Source organism: Magnolia sinica, chromosome 8 (genome assembly GCF_029962835.1).
Source record: "Magnolia sinica isolate HGM2019 chromosome 8, MsV1, whole genome shotgun sequence".
In the NCBI taxonomy this organism is placed as follows: domain Eukaryota; kingdom Viridiplantae; phylum Streptophyta; class Magnoliopsida; order Magnoliales; family Magnoliaceae; genus Magnolia; species Magnolia sinica.
In genome coordinates, this window is record NC_080580.1 from 88712753 (window position 1) to 88728209 (window position 15457).

A 15457-nucleotide genomic window follows, 5' to 3' on the forward strand; every position below is an offset into this window, starting at 1 on the left:
AGAAGGATGATAAGGTAAGTGAGCCTAGAGAAATGGGGAAATCCAAACCTAAGTCTTTACATATAATCAGCTCAAGAGAGTTTGAAAAAGAGGCTAAGGAGGATTCTATGGTGTATGCCCTTGTGGCTAGAGAAATTACACCTGAGGTTCCATCAGAGTTGCCCCGTGAGGTGACCTCGGTCCTGAAGGAATACAGTGATGTATTTCCTGAAGACTTACCGAATGAGTTGCCACCTATGAGGGACATACAACATGCCATTGATCTTGTCCCAGGGTCTACTCTACCGAACCTTCCTCACTACAGGATGAACCCTGCAGCGCATGCAGAGTTGAAGAAGCAAGTTGATGAGCTTCTGCAAAAGGGTTTCATCCAAGAGAGTATGAGCCCGTGTGCCGTGCCTGCATTGTTGACGCCAAAGAAAGACGGCACGTGGCGCATGTGTGTGGACAGCCGTGCCATAAACAAAATTACTGTCAAGTATAGGTTCCCTATACCTAGACTTGATGATATGCTTGACATGATGGCCAGGTCCACTATATTCTCTAAGATAGACCTCAAGAGTGGATATCACCAAATCCGTATACGCCCCGGAGATGAGTGGAAGACGGCGTTTAAGACGAAAGATGGGTTGTATGAGTGGTTGGTCATGCCCTTCGGCTTGACTAACGCACCCAGTACTTTCATGCGGGTGATGACACAAGCTTTGAGGCCGTTCATGGAAAAATTCCTAGTGGTGTACTTTGACGATATTCTTATTTATAGTACCACTAAGGAATCACACCTTGAACATTTAAAGAAGGTCTGTAGTGTCCTTAGGAAGGAAAAGTTGTACGCTAATCTTAAGAAATGTGCATTCATGTCTAGCCAAGTTGTGTTCTTAGGATTTATAGTGTCATCTGAAGGGATGCGCGCAGACCTTGAAAAAGTTAGGGCCATAGTTGAGTGGCCAGAACGAAGGAACATTCATGAGGTGCGAAGTTTTCACGGCCTAACAACTTTTTATCATCGGTTCATTAGGGGTTTTAGCACGATCATGGCTCCCATTACTGAGTGCATGAAAAAGGGAGAGTTCGTGTGGTCTAAAGCCGCTGTCAAGGCTTTTAAAGAAATTAAGGGCAAGATGGTGGAAGCTCCTGTCATGCGCCTACCTGACTTTTCTAAAGTCTTTGTAGTAGCGTGCGATGCGTCTGGTGTCGGTATAGGTGGAGTGTTGAGTCAAGAAGGACACCCAGTGGCCTATTTCAGTGAGAAACTGAATGAGGCAAAACAAAAATACTCCACTTACGACAAAGAATTTTATGCGGTAGTGCAATCCCTGAGACATTGGCGACACTACCTCCTACCGCAAGAATTCGTTTTGTTTTCTGACCATGAGGCTTTGAGATATTTGCATTCTTAGAAGAAACTCAACCCAAGGCATGCCAAGTGGGTAGCGTTTCTTCAGGAATATTCGTTTGTTTTGAAACACAAGGCCGGGGTTGAAAACAAACCAGCGGATGCCCTTAGTAGGAGAGTGGCGTTGCTCAACTCCTTGAGTGTAGAGGTAGTCGGATTTGAGCAACTGAAAGATGAATACCCCATATGTCCTGATTTTGGGGGTACTTACGCGTCGCTCTCTAGTGACCAGCATATTATGGGTGAATATGTTCTTAAAGATGGCTTTCTTTTCAAGGGAGACAGACTTTGTATTCCCCGTATGTCCCTTCGTGAATTCCTCATCTGGGAGCTTCATTCAGGAGGGATAGCTGGCCATTTTGGTCGTGATAAGACTATTGCCCTCGTGGAAGATCGTTTCTATTGGCCAAGCCTCAAGCGAGACGTAGCCAAAGTTTTAGGGCAGTGTCGAACATGTCAGCTGGCAAAGCAAAGAAAGCAAAATACCGGGCTATACACGCCATTGCCAGTGCCACATGCTCCGTGGCAGGACATTAGTATGGACTTCGTGCTCGGGCTTCCCAAGACTATAAAAAAGCACGATTTCGTTTTTGTCGTTGTGGACCGTTTTTCTAAAATGGCGCATTTCCTCCCATGTTCGAAGACGTCAGATGCGTCTCATGTTGCTCGTATCTTTTTTGATGGTGTGGTGCGTCTCCATGGGTTACCTAAAACCATAGTGTCTGATCGTGATGTTCGATTTACTAGCTATTTTTGGAAGACACTGTGGCACATTATGGGAACTCGTTTGCAATTTTCTACTGCTTACCACCCACAAACAGATGGTCAAACTGAAGTGGTAAACCATAGCCTTGGAAATCTTCTACGTTGTCTAGTGGGTGAACATGTTAAGACTTGGGACCTAATTTTACCAACTGCTAAACTTGCTTATAATGGGTCAGTTAATAGATCTACAGGGTTGAGTCCTTTTAAAATTGTAAGTGGTTATAAACCTAGAATGCCCATAGATCTCTTACCTATGTCTGTTACCTAAAGGTCTTCTGAGTCAGCCGATGCATTCGCACGCCATATTCATGATTTGCATACACATATTAGACAGCGGTTAAATAAGAGCAATGATGATTATAAAGTTTCAGCTGATTCTCATCGTAGAGTGTAAGAATTTCAAGAAGGAGACTATGTAATGGTGCGAATAAGGCCAGAGCGATTCTCTCAAGGATTTGCAAAGAAATTACAAGCACGTAGTGCTGGACCATTTAAGATATTACAAAAGGTTGGGTCCAACGCGTATCGGGTTGACAATGAGCATTAATCCAACTTTTAATGTAGAAGATCTAGTCCGTGCCCATACTCTCATTGTTGATACATCGTCCCTTTCATGGCCTTTTTCTGAGTTTGCTACCCAACCCCTTCCACCCTCTCCTCCACCTATTACCCATAAAGAAGCAATTGAGGAAATCTTGGATGACGAGATAGTATCCACGAGAGATGGGGGTTTTCAAAGGTATCTTGTCAAGTGGAAGAACAAACCATCGTCCGAATCTACGTGGCTGTCGGGCGACGCATTGCAAGGTATTGATCCAGATCTACTCGAGCGCTATAAAAGTTTCAACTCGTCGGAGTCGAGTTTTTCTCACCCAAGGGGAATTGATGCGGACACAGGCGCATTCAAGGTATACCAACGAAGAAAGCGCCAACCACAAGTGTCGTCCTTGTGGATAGGCGACTATTGAGGAGCTGAAGACCTTTCACATGTGATTGGACATATAGAAGACCCCACTCAGGGAAGACACATGTGAAGGAAGATTGGAGAAAGAAGACCGAGCGCCTAAACTTTCCCGTACTTATGTTATTTGCGCGTTTTTGACTTAGTTAGGGGTCTTTTAGTAATTTTATGTCTTTATTTGCTTATCCTAGGGGTATTTTAGTAATTTTATGTCTTTATTTGCTTATTTAAGTGGGCTAAAGCCCTAAACTCGAATTTTTAACTATTGATTAATGAAAAGCAAACCCTTTGGTTGCCTCCTTCCTCTCTTCTCTCTAATGGTGCTTCTTCTCTTCCCTTGATCTTCTTCTTCTAATTTCTTCTTGTGCCCCTCCAACTTCTTCAAGGTAATAATTTTCTTCCTTCTATTTTCCAGTTTTGGCTAATCCTTCTTCGATCAAAATCTTGAGAACCGATCTAAACCCTAAACCCCCAAATTCTCAAATCCCTAATCCGAGAAACTTCTTGGTTCTTCGGACTAGTGATCTTCGTTGATCGATTGGGTGTGACCATGCAAGATCGGGAGGTCTCATCCCTCACCGGATCCAACCTAAGTAGTAATTGAATTCTATAATCCATGGTTGTAGTGATGGCCCGCTCCATTGCATGTTTCCTTTATGATTTTCTCAGTTATGATGATTACTTTTAGAATTTTAGATCACTATGGGGCCTAGCAAGGTTTCAATGGTTGAAATTATTATTCCCACTGTTTCTTGTGATATGATCAACTTGAGATTTGGATTTGGTTCAATTTTAGGCTCAACCCCTTAAATGATATGGAAAAATGGATGGACGGGGTGGATTTCTCAAAAAACCCCACGGTAGGCTCCAACCAAGGTTTGTAGGGTAGACCTTCATGCAGGAGGCTTCAGTAGGAAATATAAGAGAGAGAGGTGGACTCCAGTTTTGTTTCTCCACTCTCCCTATAAAATCTCACCTTTCTCCCTATAAAATCTCACCGTTCTTTTGAAACTTTCACCATCCAACCGCTAGTATAGTGCCAGCACTCGACCTTATGGGAAGGTACTATGCGGTCGAGCGTATAGTACCTTTTCCCATATATATATATATATATATATATATAAATTTGTGTCTCCATGGCTTTAAATTATCCAATTACAGAATTTTAATCTTAACTGGTCCTCAACACTCCTTTGCATTTATGGAAGTTCATTGATCTATGTAAGCTGCACTCCAATTACTGTAAAAGCTTCACATACTTACTGTATTCCAACCATCCAACTCCTCTTGTTTCTATTCAACTAAGTTATATTTTTCTTTCTTATTTTTCTCACGCCAACTCTTTTGTAGTTGTATTATAGAGTCCTATGTTATTTTCTTTAAAGTAACTAAAAATATGTATGCATGCTTTGTAACAGGCAATGATCGTAGTTTGTGATTGGGAACTTGCTGAAGCTCGGAAAAGGGATGCACTTGATCGGGCTAGGGTACGTGGCGAGGAACCACCAGCTGAAGTACTTGCTGAAGAAAGGGGCTTGCATTCAAACATTGAAGCAGATGTCAAGAACCTGTTGCAAGGGAAAACATACACCCAGTTGGAGGCAATGCAGAGTCAGATTGAGTCTCAGATGCGTTCTGGTACAGCCAAGGTAGTTGAGTATTGGGAAGCTCTTCTGACATGCCTTCATATATTCAAGGCAAAGGTATATGATGCTCCTCTATCTCTTTTTATGTGTACTGGACTTGGAACTAAATACATGAAATAGCATTAGGTGGTCATCTGTTACTAGGCTATCTCCTTTTTTTAAGAACTAAGTCTTAGCATTTTCATCCTCGAAGTTGCCCGAGTACATATAACAAATAATGGTTCCATAGAAAACTTTTTGTGCATTTCCGTATCATGTGGCTGAAGTTTTTTACCTGCTAGAAAAGAATTCTCTAGCATCTTGGTTAGTCAAGAAATGGAATAGGTTTAGAATGAGTTCTTACTTGTCTTTCACTAGTTACCTACTTCTATTATTGTAGCCCTGAAGTCACCATATGCTGAATATTTAGACTGTTTGCTGCTGATTTTTGCGATTGAACTTCTGGAACTATAACTGCTATTTTTGGAGGATCATACTTGCTGATTCTGACGATTTTGGACTCTTATTTTTCTAGATGATTTTGTTTTAGCCTCCTTTTGGCCTAATTGAGAATTTTGAGATCCGCTGTTAGATTTTGGATCTTGCATATGGATGGGACTTGCTGCAATTTCTTTGATTCCTCATCATCGCCCTATTTTGTTTGTTCATGCTCCTGAGTGTTCCAAGTAGGTTAGGATTCACAGAAAGGCCAGAATCCCAAGAATGTATCGTCACATATGAAATGAATTGAATCTTTTCGCCTATAGTTGATAAAAAAAAATTCAAATGCATTCCATACTAATCCTTCATAAACAGAACCTCATACATATGAAAGATTATAATAGCTTGTATTTTTTTATTTTTTTTGTGTTGGGTAGGAGTCCTGCCATACCCTATTTTATCCATCGAAAAAAATATATATATGATAGGAACCAGCAGAATGATTTCGTTTGTGGGCAATGAGATGGGTCCTGTCTTTCTATTTGTTGTACTTGAGTGTTTGTGATTGTTACCTCCATTTCATCCCTAATTGAGTGAGATATAGCTGAAATATCACCCATCAGGGAACTTCGGAGATGAATATTTCAGCGATTCTTGCTTTTTTTACTTGTAGTTTCTTAGCATCCATATTTTACTGTTTTCTCTTTTCTTCTTGTAATCGTCATTCCCTTTAACATTAAGTTATACTTTGGTACCTTTGAGGGCCCATAATCCATTGCACTTGTTCTTAGAGTCTGGATGAAAGAATCCTGCTTTTAGTGTTTCCATGATTCTTAATTTGTATCAGTCTTAGTTGATTCATGGCTTTTGGACGAAACATCAGCTAAGTTGCTTCTATTGCAGGCTTGTCTAAAGGAAATTCATACCAGTCTGCTGCGTAAGCATTTACAGCGCTTAGAGCATCCTGTGGAATCTGAACAGCACTTAGACACAGATCATGATTCAAAACGTGAAGAGGAAGATACTATGGATGACATGGAAGGTATCGTCTTTCTCAATCCTGGCTCCATTTATTTGGATTTGGTTATGGCTGCATGTTATTTGTGGTGTTTTAACTGAAATGCCTTACATTTCAGAAGCTCGGCCTTACTCCCCTGAACCCATAATGGCTGAACCAACAAATGAGATGCAGGAAGAGCCTGGTTCATTTTCACCGGAGTTGATGCATGCTGAAGATAATGAAGATGCAATAGACCCTGAAGATGACCGGGTTGAGCTGGTAATGTTATTTCATTGCTTGTCACTTTGTGTACTATTTCGCTTAGGCTACATACAAGTAAAATGTCATAGGAGTCAAACTGTAACCTATGGAAAGGAAAATAATAATAATAATAGGATAAACTCAGGTGATGTTGGTTAAATGTTACTTGCCGTATTGGATGTTAGTTGTTGGAACCTTCTACCAAGGTGTGACTCCCACTTTGGACTTGCTTCTTGGACTTGTGTCCCTTCTGCTTCCTAGCCTTTAACACTTGCTATGGGTGCATTTGGAAGTAACCCACATACATTTGTCGTAACTTTGTTTTGAATTTTTCATTCATTTTGGGCTGGCGCAGAAGATGAAACCCCAACAGATGGGCTATCATTTTTCTGCTTTGAAGCTTGTCGTGACCTGATAGACTTCTCGAAATGAACAAGATGTTTATATACATGGAAGCTATCTGCCTCCCCTGGGTCCTAAGTTACTTCCAAATGCTACCTAACATTTTGAAACAGACACTTCCCATCTCTAAGGCCCGAATCTGCTCTCGCTTTGTTTCCCACTTTATGCAACCAAGTTTTTGACTGGTGGAAAGACTGACCAATAGTTGGTTTGTTCTTCAGGGGGCATGACCTAATAAGGAACTGTAAAAGCAGAGGTTTGCTAGGCTCACAAATGTTTTAAGGGAGCCCATCTACACACTGCCACATATTCCAATGTGGCTGACATGCAGGTGGATCACACTGTTAGGATGCTCTTGCCCCAAATAGGCAGCAGTTCTACCCATCACGTGGGCCACAACATTAGAAACAATGGACAACTTGCAAAACCTTGGCCAATTTTTTTAAGCAATACTTTTGTCTCATAAATAGTAGCCCACCTGATTAGCAGAACAGCCTTGTTTCTGAACAAGGTCATCTGCCCATTGGGAACTGCCTGATAGACAGGTTTGATCTCACACTCTTGTCCTAAGTTGGCCCATGTGATGACGTGTACATGGGCTTCCTTATAGACATCTGATGGTGAAGTAGTCAGTAGGTAAAGCCTGATGGTTACACTTCCCATTATATCCGAAGGTGTGAAACTTAATTTTGTGGGTTTGAGTTTTTAGTTGCACGTCAACATTGACTCATGCAATGTCCAAGTGGCCCCACCTACTATGCTGCAGGACCGATCAATATTTTTATAAACCTGCATGGGGGATGTGTTACAGGGTGCACAATGTGATTTCACTGTGAAAGGCCTGTTATTTCTCTGTCATCTGATTTTGCTTTTGTTTTCCCCTATGAATTAATTGCACAACCTACAAATGCAGAAAATCAATAGGCAAAAGTCATCATTAATGGGTGCAGCAAGTGCAGGCAGGCATCACCCTTGGGAACAAAAGTATCATGGGAAACATTGGAAAGTACTGCGTGTATCATGTGATGTATCATAATATGAGGGAAAAACTGCAGAAACTTTAGGAAAATGGTGGAATTTTTCAGTGAAACTTAAGACGTTAAAGGAAACACGATTACCTACTAACAATATTCCAAATATTGGTGATATCATCAGTATTGTCAAGTCAACAATACTAAAACTGCCGGCAGTATAAAAATTTCTAAATATCGGCTAATCCTTGGCAATATTATCGATATCAGCGATATTTTGAAAATAATCCCTTATAGAAGTTCCCTGGTATCGGAGGTACGATTGATAACATCCATGATGCTAGGGAAACATCCAAAAATAGGGAAAAAATGACAGAAATTTGAGAAAAAATAAAACAAAATTCAACTACCCCTTCACTCTTGGTTTTTATTGAATCAAAGTTTCGATTTGGGGGGAAATCTTGACCTGAAACAAAGATGGGCTTGAACTCATAGGTGGCGAACAATCCATGGAAACTTTTCTTTTTCATTTTTTTGTTTTTTTTTGTTTTTTTGTTTTTGTAAATGTTAGCATGGACTGCAATGGAAATCCATCTCTATGCATGATTCTCATGGTTTTTTTTCTTTTTTTTTTTAATAACATTGATGATTTTATTTCAAAGAGGCCAAAAGCTAAAGAATTACAAGAAAAGACAGAAAAGGAAAAGCTAGAAACTACAAATCTGCTGGCATGGATTTGTGGTGAAAAAAAAATATTTTAGTATTTTTTTTAGGGAAATTGGTGAATTCCTGATTTATTTTTTTAAAATTTTTATATTAGGAAATATGTTTTTTAAAAAATAATAAAAAAAAAAATTGTTAATTAATGTGAAATTTTGTATATTAATGAGTGTTGTCCAATCTATTAATTGGCTACAAATTTTATATATTTATTTTAAATTGATTTTTTTGACAGCACATAGTTTGGCCCTTATAAAATGGAAACTGATTATGTATTGTTGTTTTTTGCAACATTTTGGTTCCTACATGTATAAACATGTGTCTTTTAGTACTGTTCAAGAAAAGAAAAGAAAGAAAGAAAGAAATAAACAACTTTCTTTTAGCATCTCAGAAAGTTTTATTGAAAAAATTCCACCTTTTTTCCCAATGTTTCCCTCAGGCATCAATATTTTTCTGAGTATCGGTGATAATATTAGCAATACAAATGCATGTTTCTGTATCCTTGCTCATCAATACATGTAATGATACCGATACTCTGGACACTGCCTACTGAGGGCTGAAAACATAACAAAAAGAGGGGGAAAAAACTGAAAGACTATGTATAATAGTTTTCCATTGTCTAGGAGTCAACAATCCACTGTCTGAAAAAACTATGCTGGGAAATCCCTCTACAATCACAGTTTCTCCACCAAATGTGTTTTGATGAGAAAGCCGCTAGTGGAGTTGTTAAAACAAAACTACGAAGAGAACACTCCCCCCAAAAAAAGGGCTAAAAATACTTCTTTTTATTTTATGTTTATTTTTTCTGGTTTTCATTGATTTACATTGTTTTCAGTCGAATATCACAAAAATGCATAAATGGCGATTTTTATTTTTTACGACAGGGTATCCCCTCCCCTTTTTAAGGCAGGACTAATCCCTGCAGATGCATGCAATCACCAGTAAACCACATGCATCGGCTAATCCTAGGGAGGGGAATTTTTGTCAAAAATTTCACAATATATTAGCATGTATGAGAATTTTCGTATTCCTGGATGGGTTCATATTGCTGACATGTGATACTGGAAATGTTGGTTGATACATTGAACACTGGTCTGATCATGATGCCTCAATCAATTTTGGATAATTTGTCCAATGCTGGAAAAACTACCAATCTTTTCGAGATGTGGTTATTTGGTCCCCATGGGCATAAATGTCAGATACTGTGGAATTTGAGCTTCTTACAGGTGGCCTGATCTATTTGTCTGGAAAGAAATTACAAAACTTCAGCAATAAAAGTGATAGTTTGCATGAAGCAATTCATAGATCAGTAGCAAAATTTTCCTCATCATATGGTTAAGGAGTTAGCAGGCTACGGGAATGTTGAGTTTATGGTGTAGTTTAATGGTTTTTGTTAGTAATCTATAAGTCTTTTGTCCTGTTGGGGATTGTTTCCTCAGCAATTTCAGGCTTTGCATTTTCATGATCTCTTCCATCGATTAAAAACAAAAACTAGGAGTTTGAATCCGTATTAACTTCGTCATTGGAGCCTTATACCAATTAAATGGGTTGGCTACATGAATTCTCTTCCGCCAGTCCACTCTATCAAGAGCCAGGCCTTTAGCCAGAACATAGGTCAAAGTCTCGTGATGAAGGTTATGGCATGAGTTTGACTCTGGCCATCAACCTGACACAACCTCCTCCTTTATCCGGGCTGGGGGACCAACAATGAGAGCACAAAACTCCCATAGGTGCAATGTAGCAGACCAGAATTTCAAACCTACATTTAACTTACGGTATTGAAGCACAGCTCCATTGCAGAGAAGGTTATGGCACTTGATCCCCAGTAGCTTGCCATGTTTTAACAAAACTGTGAAGCTCTTTGGATAAACTGAAGCTGACCGCTGATGTGCTGTGCTTTTTATTTGACAGGAAAGGAAATGCATTGCTGTGTTAGAAGAACAGCAGAGACGGCTTCAAGAAGCAATGGCAGCGAAGTCAGCTCAGCCTGAAGATAACATGGAGATGAAAGCGATGAAAGCAATGGGAACCATGGAAGAAGGTGATGCAGTATTCGTCTCTGGAGCTGAAGTTAATCTGGAGTCACAGGTCTGCAAGAACCACTGCTATTTTTCATTTTCGGAAAATGCAAGTTCTCAAATCTTCAATTCCAGGGAATCTAGATTCGGCAGGCTTCATGCCTCCCACGTCAGATTGTTCTTGTTGTTTTACTAAGAGCACAGCTATCCAACAAGTTTGAAATCTCCTACTTCAGGCTTCTTGGTTTTGAGGCCCTCTCACTGCAAAACAACCAGATAAATTTGAGTTGGCATGGCAGGTGCATAGTTAGCAAAACTCTGTTTTAAACTCCTTATTTTTGGAAGAAAATAAAAACTCGTATAATTGATTAAATATTTTAAACTCCATCTATTTCGAAAGATGGGGAAAAAAACATTTTTTAGGCGAACTGAATTAAACACATTTTATTTCAAAACACAATTTTTAGGGAAAATTAAAAAATATAGATTGATGGTCACCACTCATTGATAAAATCGAGTAGAATGTGAAAAAATTTAGTAGGGATGGACTAATTTATTTGGGGATTACTTGAAAAGGAAGATTTGAGAGAGGCAAAGAACATTCGACCATCTATATACATCATTTCACATGTAGAAATTCTAATTATTTTAACTAAAGTTCTCTATTTTAACCTTACATATATATAATATATGTGGTACACATCCACATATATAGCCATGTTTTCTTTTCACCCTTTGTTTTCAAGTCCAAACTGTATTAGATCTGAACTTCTCATGCTACAAATTTTTAGCCTTTCCTTTTTTACTGTATTTTTAACAATTGAAATTGAATTAAACTTGAACATTACCCATGTCCTTTTTTCTCATATACCATTTTGCCAACTATGGGCGGGTGCAAGGCATGCCAAATCTTGATTTTCTGAAAGATCAAGATTTTCAACTGCAATGGGTTGAATAGCCTTATTAGGTTAGTAGTGCTGAAATGTTGATTTGCATTCAGGTATACTGGTGGCATGACAAGTACCGCCCAAGAAAGCCCAAGTATTTCAATCGCGTTCACACGGGATATGAATGGAACAAATACAACCAAACACATTACGATCACGACAATCCTCCACCAAAGATTGTGCAGGGATACAAATTCAATATATTCTACCCGGATCTCGTTGATAAGACGAAAGCTCCTGGTTATACCATAGAGAAAGATGGAAGCAGTGGCGAGACATGCCTGATAAGATTTCATGCCGGACCACCTTACGAGGACATTGTAAGTCCTGCATCCTTTCTCTTTCCTGATCATATACATAGACCTTCATGCATGCGATGAACTTACCTGCGCTCTCTCATGTCATATGCAGGCATTCCGTATTGTCAACAAGGAATGGGAGTATTCTCACAAGAAGGGTTTCAAGTGCACATTTGAGCGTGGGATTTTGCATGTCTATTTCAACTTCAAACGCTACTGGTACCGTAGATGATGCTGGGCCCCAGTGAGGTCCGCATTCTATAATCTATCAGAGGCACATTTCAGTAGGGGATTCTGGTGTGTCCTCTACATGAATGGATCATGTGCAGCAGTTTGTAATGCTTGATGGATGGGATGTGTATTTCTTTCCCTACAGTAAGAGCTTTTGTAAAGAACAAAAGAAAATCTTTAAAGTTTCAGCTATTCCAACTTTTCCATTCTGTAAAGGTGTCTTCACAGCTACTCCATTTACGTTATTTGACAATCATACTACCATTCTTCTGTTTTGGCCAGCTAGTGGCCGAGCCAAGTCGAGCTGAGGCCGGTTCGACTGGATGTACACCCCTATGTGTAGATGACTTCCAACCTGTGAGTCTCCAAGTTCGCTCTTTTTTTTTAAAAAAAAAAAGGATTCGCAAAAAAGCATAGTAACCCAATAATCAGGTGGGCTGCAGAACTGAAGACAATGGACAACTAACCGAAAAAAAACAAAAAAAAAACAAAATAATAATAATAATAATAAAAATGGCCCACCTGGTGGTTTGATCAGCCAGATTTTGGTACCATTTGCATGGCGGAGTGACCATTTTGATAGCCATGCCAAGAGGCCGCATTTCCATACTCCTTGTATGGTGTTTTCCACAATGAATCATTGAAACAGGGAATGCAGGGTTTGTTTCCAGTCTCCCGTTTGTTTGTTTTTCATGGTCTGCGCTTTTGAACATTTGAACCGCTGTTTGGTTGGGCCAATTTTAAATAAATTGCATCAGTCAACTGATCTAAAATGTTTTCACAGGTGGTTTGAGGCCGAATAAATGGGCACAAGCCAAAACATTTTTGGGGTCCAGTGGACGGATTATAATTGAATTTTACATTAGTTGGATCATATTAACCATCTGTTGGGCTTGGACTGCGACACATTCACTCGAAACCATCCATTGGATGATCAACAGCTTGATGGATAGGATCACCTGATCATTGTGGCTTTTTAGCGGCATTTACACTGGAACTAGTTATTTGTACGGTTTGGATACGTATGAAAGGATGTGCGGTGGATGATGGGCTGCACCTGCCTCTGCCAGAACCTTTATCAAGTGTTTGTAGAGAGAGTATTGTTGGTTATGGATTGGCCAATGCACCAAAACGTCTCCCAGATGGAAAATTCAACCGCTTAGTAGCTGATCCAACAAACAGACGATTAAGAAAGAAATCCACCAACTATTCCACTAACTCTTCACTGGTGTTGACATGTGAACAGACACCTCTAGCCTTTAGTGGTGGATGTCATGTAACTATCAGATAGGGCTGTTAATGGGCTGGGCTGGCCCGCCAGACTTGGCCAGGAATAGTAGGCTCGAGGATGGGCTGGGCGTGAAATTTTGGCACGTTTAGGATTTCAATGGCATTTATGTCATAGACAATGCACGAGCACTTAATGAACAGCCCACATCTGTCATGAAAATGGGTGGCCATTCCGGGCTTGGGCCTGTTTGTTCTGCCCGAATGGGCCTAGTCCTGGGCCTGGATCGTACGTAGAGGCTTTTACTTAGCCGGTCGGGTTGGGCGGCATATGGATTTGTGCCGGGTTCTAGGCCATCTATCACGTGGGCCGCACTATGGATTTGTGCCGGGTTCTAGGCCATCTATCAGGTGGACCACACTATGGATGACGGCAGCATTCGAACCTGCGCGGGCAAAGCCCACATGATTTCTAGTCATGCCCGATAACCACTCCGGCACATCCACCTTCATGAAACATTCTCTTTTAGATACTAGTTAGTTTGGAGATATTCTCTTTTAGATACTAATTGATTAATCTACATTTCTGGGTTTTTCAGCCATGTGTATTAGTATATTCCACATATGCAGTTTCTTACGTAATTCGTGAGTCATCGTCCATCTTTCAGTTTCCTGGGACCCTATCCGTGCAAGTGCCCCCAAGGCAATCGCAGCATGCGTATACATGCATTGATCGTGGGAACCCCACTATGGATGTGCCCTGGCCCACAAATGAAGCCATTTTGGCAACCTTAACTACTAATCTTTAATGCTTTATGTCGATGCGTGAATTTGGTCGTACTATCCAGAGCTTCAGATATATGCACAGATAAGGTGACAACGGAGACCCTAACTATAGCAGGGGACCATCCGATGCCTAAGTTAGAGATCAGGAACTGAGTTTCAGTCAAATTGGGGTTACCTTTCTCTATTGTTTCTGGCTCTATTTATAGCCATAGTGCAGGTTACCTAGATGGAAAATTTCCTCAGTTGGTAGGTACATATTGTAGCTGTTTTCTAAGATCGTCGGCAGAGATCTTGGAACGATTTTAGCAACAAGTTGAGTAGTTGGGACCGAGAACACCGGGGTAGGTGGTCAAAGTCGACCAGCTGAGGCCGACCTTTAGGTTCGAGGTCTGAAGCCGCCCTGAGGGCAATCTTCCAAAGTTGGATGTCAAGCTATGGTTGAGGTCGCTTTCGATGCGTAGGTCATACTGATTCAAACAATAGTTCGTTGGCAGCCTGGACTTCTCTACTCATGGTCGAACCACTGGGTCGCGTCCAACCATCAAACCCGAGCTACTCCTCAGGAACACTACACTTTCTCTTATACGGGTCACTCTTGGTCTGTCCATTTTTACCCATAACAATAGTCCCACTACTTCCGAGCTTGTTCCACAAGCTCGAGAAGTAAGTGGGGACTGACACTTATGTAATGTCTTTCGTCTCAGAGGTCAGATCGATTTGTCATCATTGTAGGAGAGGGAAACGCGGCAGGTGCGGAGATCGAAATGGCATACTAGAAGAGGCATGTGTTGGTATGACGTCCCTTCGGTTTTCGGCCAGTGGTGTGTGGGCACATGGCCTTGCCTTGAAGATCGGGTCAGAATTGCGAATGGGCGGTTGCCCCGTGGAAAGTAACATGAGCTGTAGCGCCTCCTTGACTACGGCATTAAATGTGGACAATTACTGCCTGCGGCCGAGGACCTCTATAAAAAGGGGGAAAACCTTAGTATCCCAACCATTTGCTTCCGCTTTCGCTGCAACTCCTTCAGACTTTCCAGACTAGGCGATTTTTGATAAGTCGGAAATCCTACTCTGACAAGCTCATCTCCCTTCTCCTTCCTTGCTTTTACTCTTTTTTCTTTTCATTTTGACCGATATGTCCGATATTTCGGACAAATGGCTCAAGCCCAGGGCTTTCCAAGGTGACTCTGAGCTAGAGAGCATAGATTCCCAGTTAGGAGCTCCCTACGATCCGCCGTCTCTAATACCATTGGGTCACGACCGGGCCATACCTCAGTCTTCGGCTAAGAAACTCGTTGATGTTGGCCCTCCCGAGTCAAGGTAGAGAGGGACTGACCTAGTTCGGAATAGGTTAAAGTACTAAATACTAGACATCGTGGTACTCCGAGCTCCCGAGTGAGGCGAAGT

At 40.8% G+C, this 15457-nt stretch overlaps 1 protein-coding gene and 1 non-coding gene across 2 annotated transcripts in view; one reads left to right on the forward strand and one right to left on the reverse strand.

The window, feature by feature from the left end:
- LOC131253623 (splicing factor Cactin-like) overlaps positions 1-12293 on the forward strand; it is a 55858-nt gene extending 43565 nt beyond the window's left edge. Inside the window, exons 9-14 of the mRNA XM_058254693.1 lie at positions 4541-4825; positions 6092-6230; positions 6325-6467; positions 10454-10630; positions 11561-11827; positions 11919-12293. Coding sequence (XP_058110676.1) covers positions 4541-4825; positions 6092-6230; positions 6325-6467; positions 10454-10630; positions 11561-11827; positions 11919-12038 — 1131 coding nt within the window. The 3' untranslated portion in view covers positions 12039-12293. The remainder of the gene's footprint in view (positions 1-4540; positions 4826-6091; positions 6231-6324; positions 6468-10453; positions 10631-11560; positions 11828-11918) is intronic.
- A 1396-nt stretch (positions 12294-13689) lies between these two features.
- Positions 13690-13772, reverse strand: TRNAS-AGA (transfer RNA serine (anticodon AGA)). Its single transcript has one exon. It is a non-coding gene; the product is annotated as a tRNA-Ser (tRNA).
- Positions 13773-15457: the final 1685 nt, after the last annotated feature.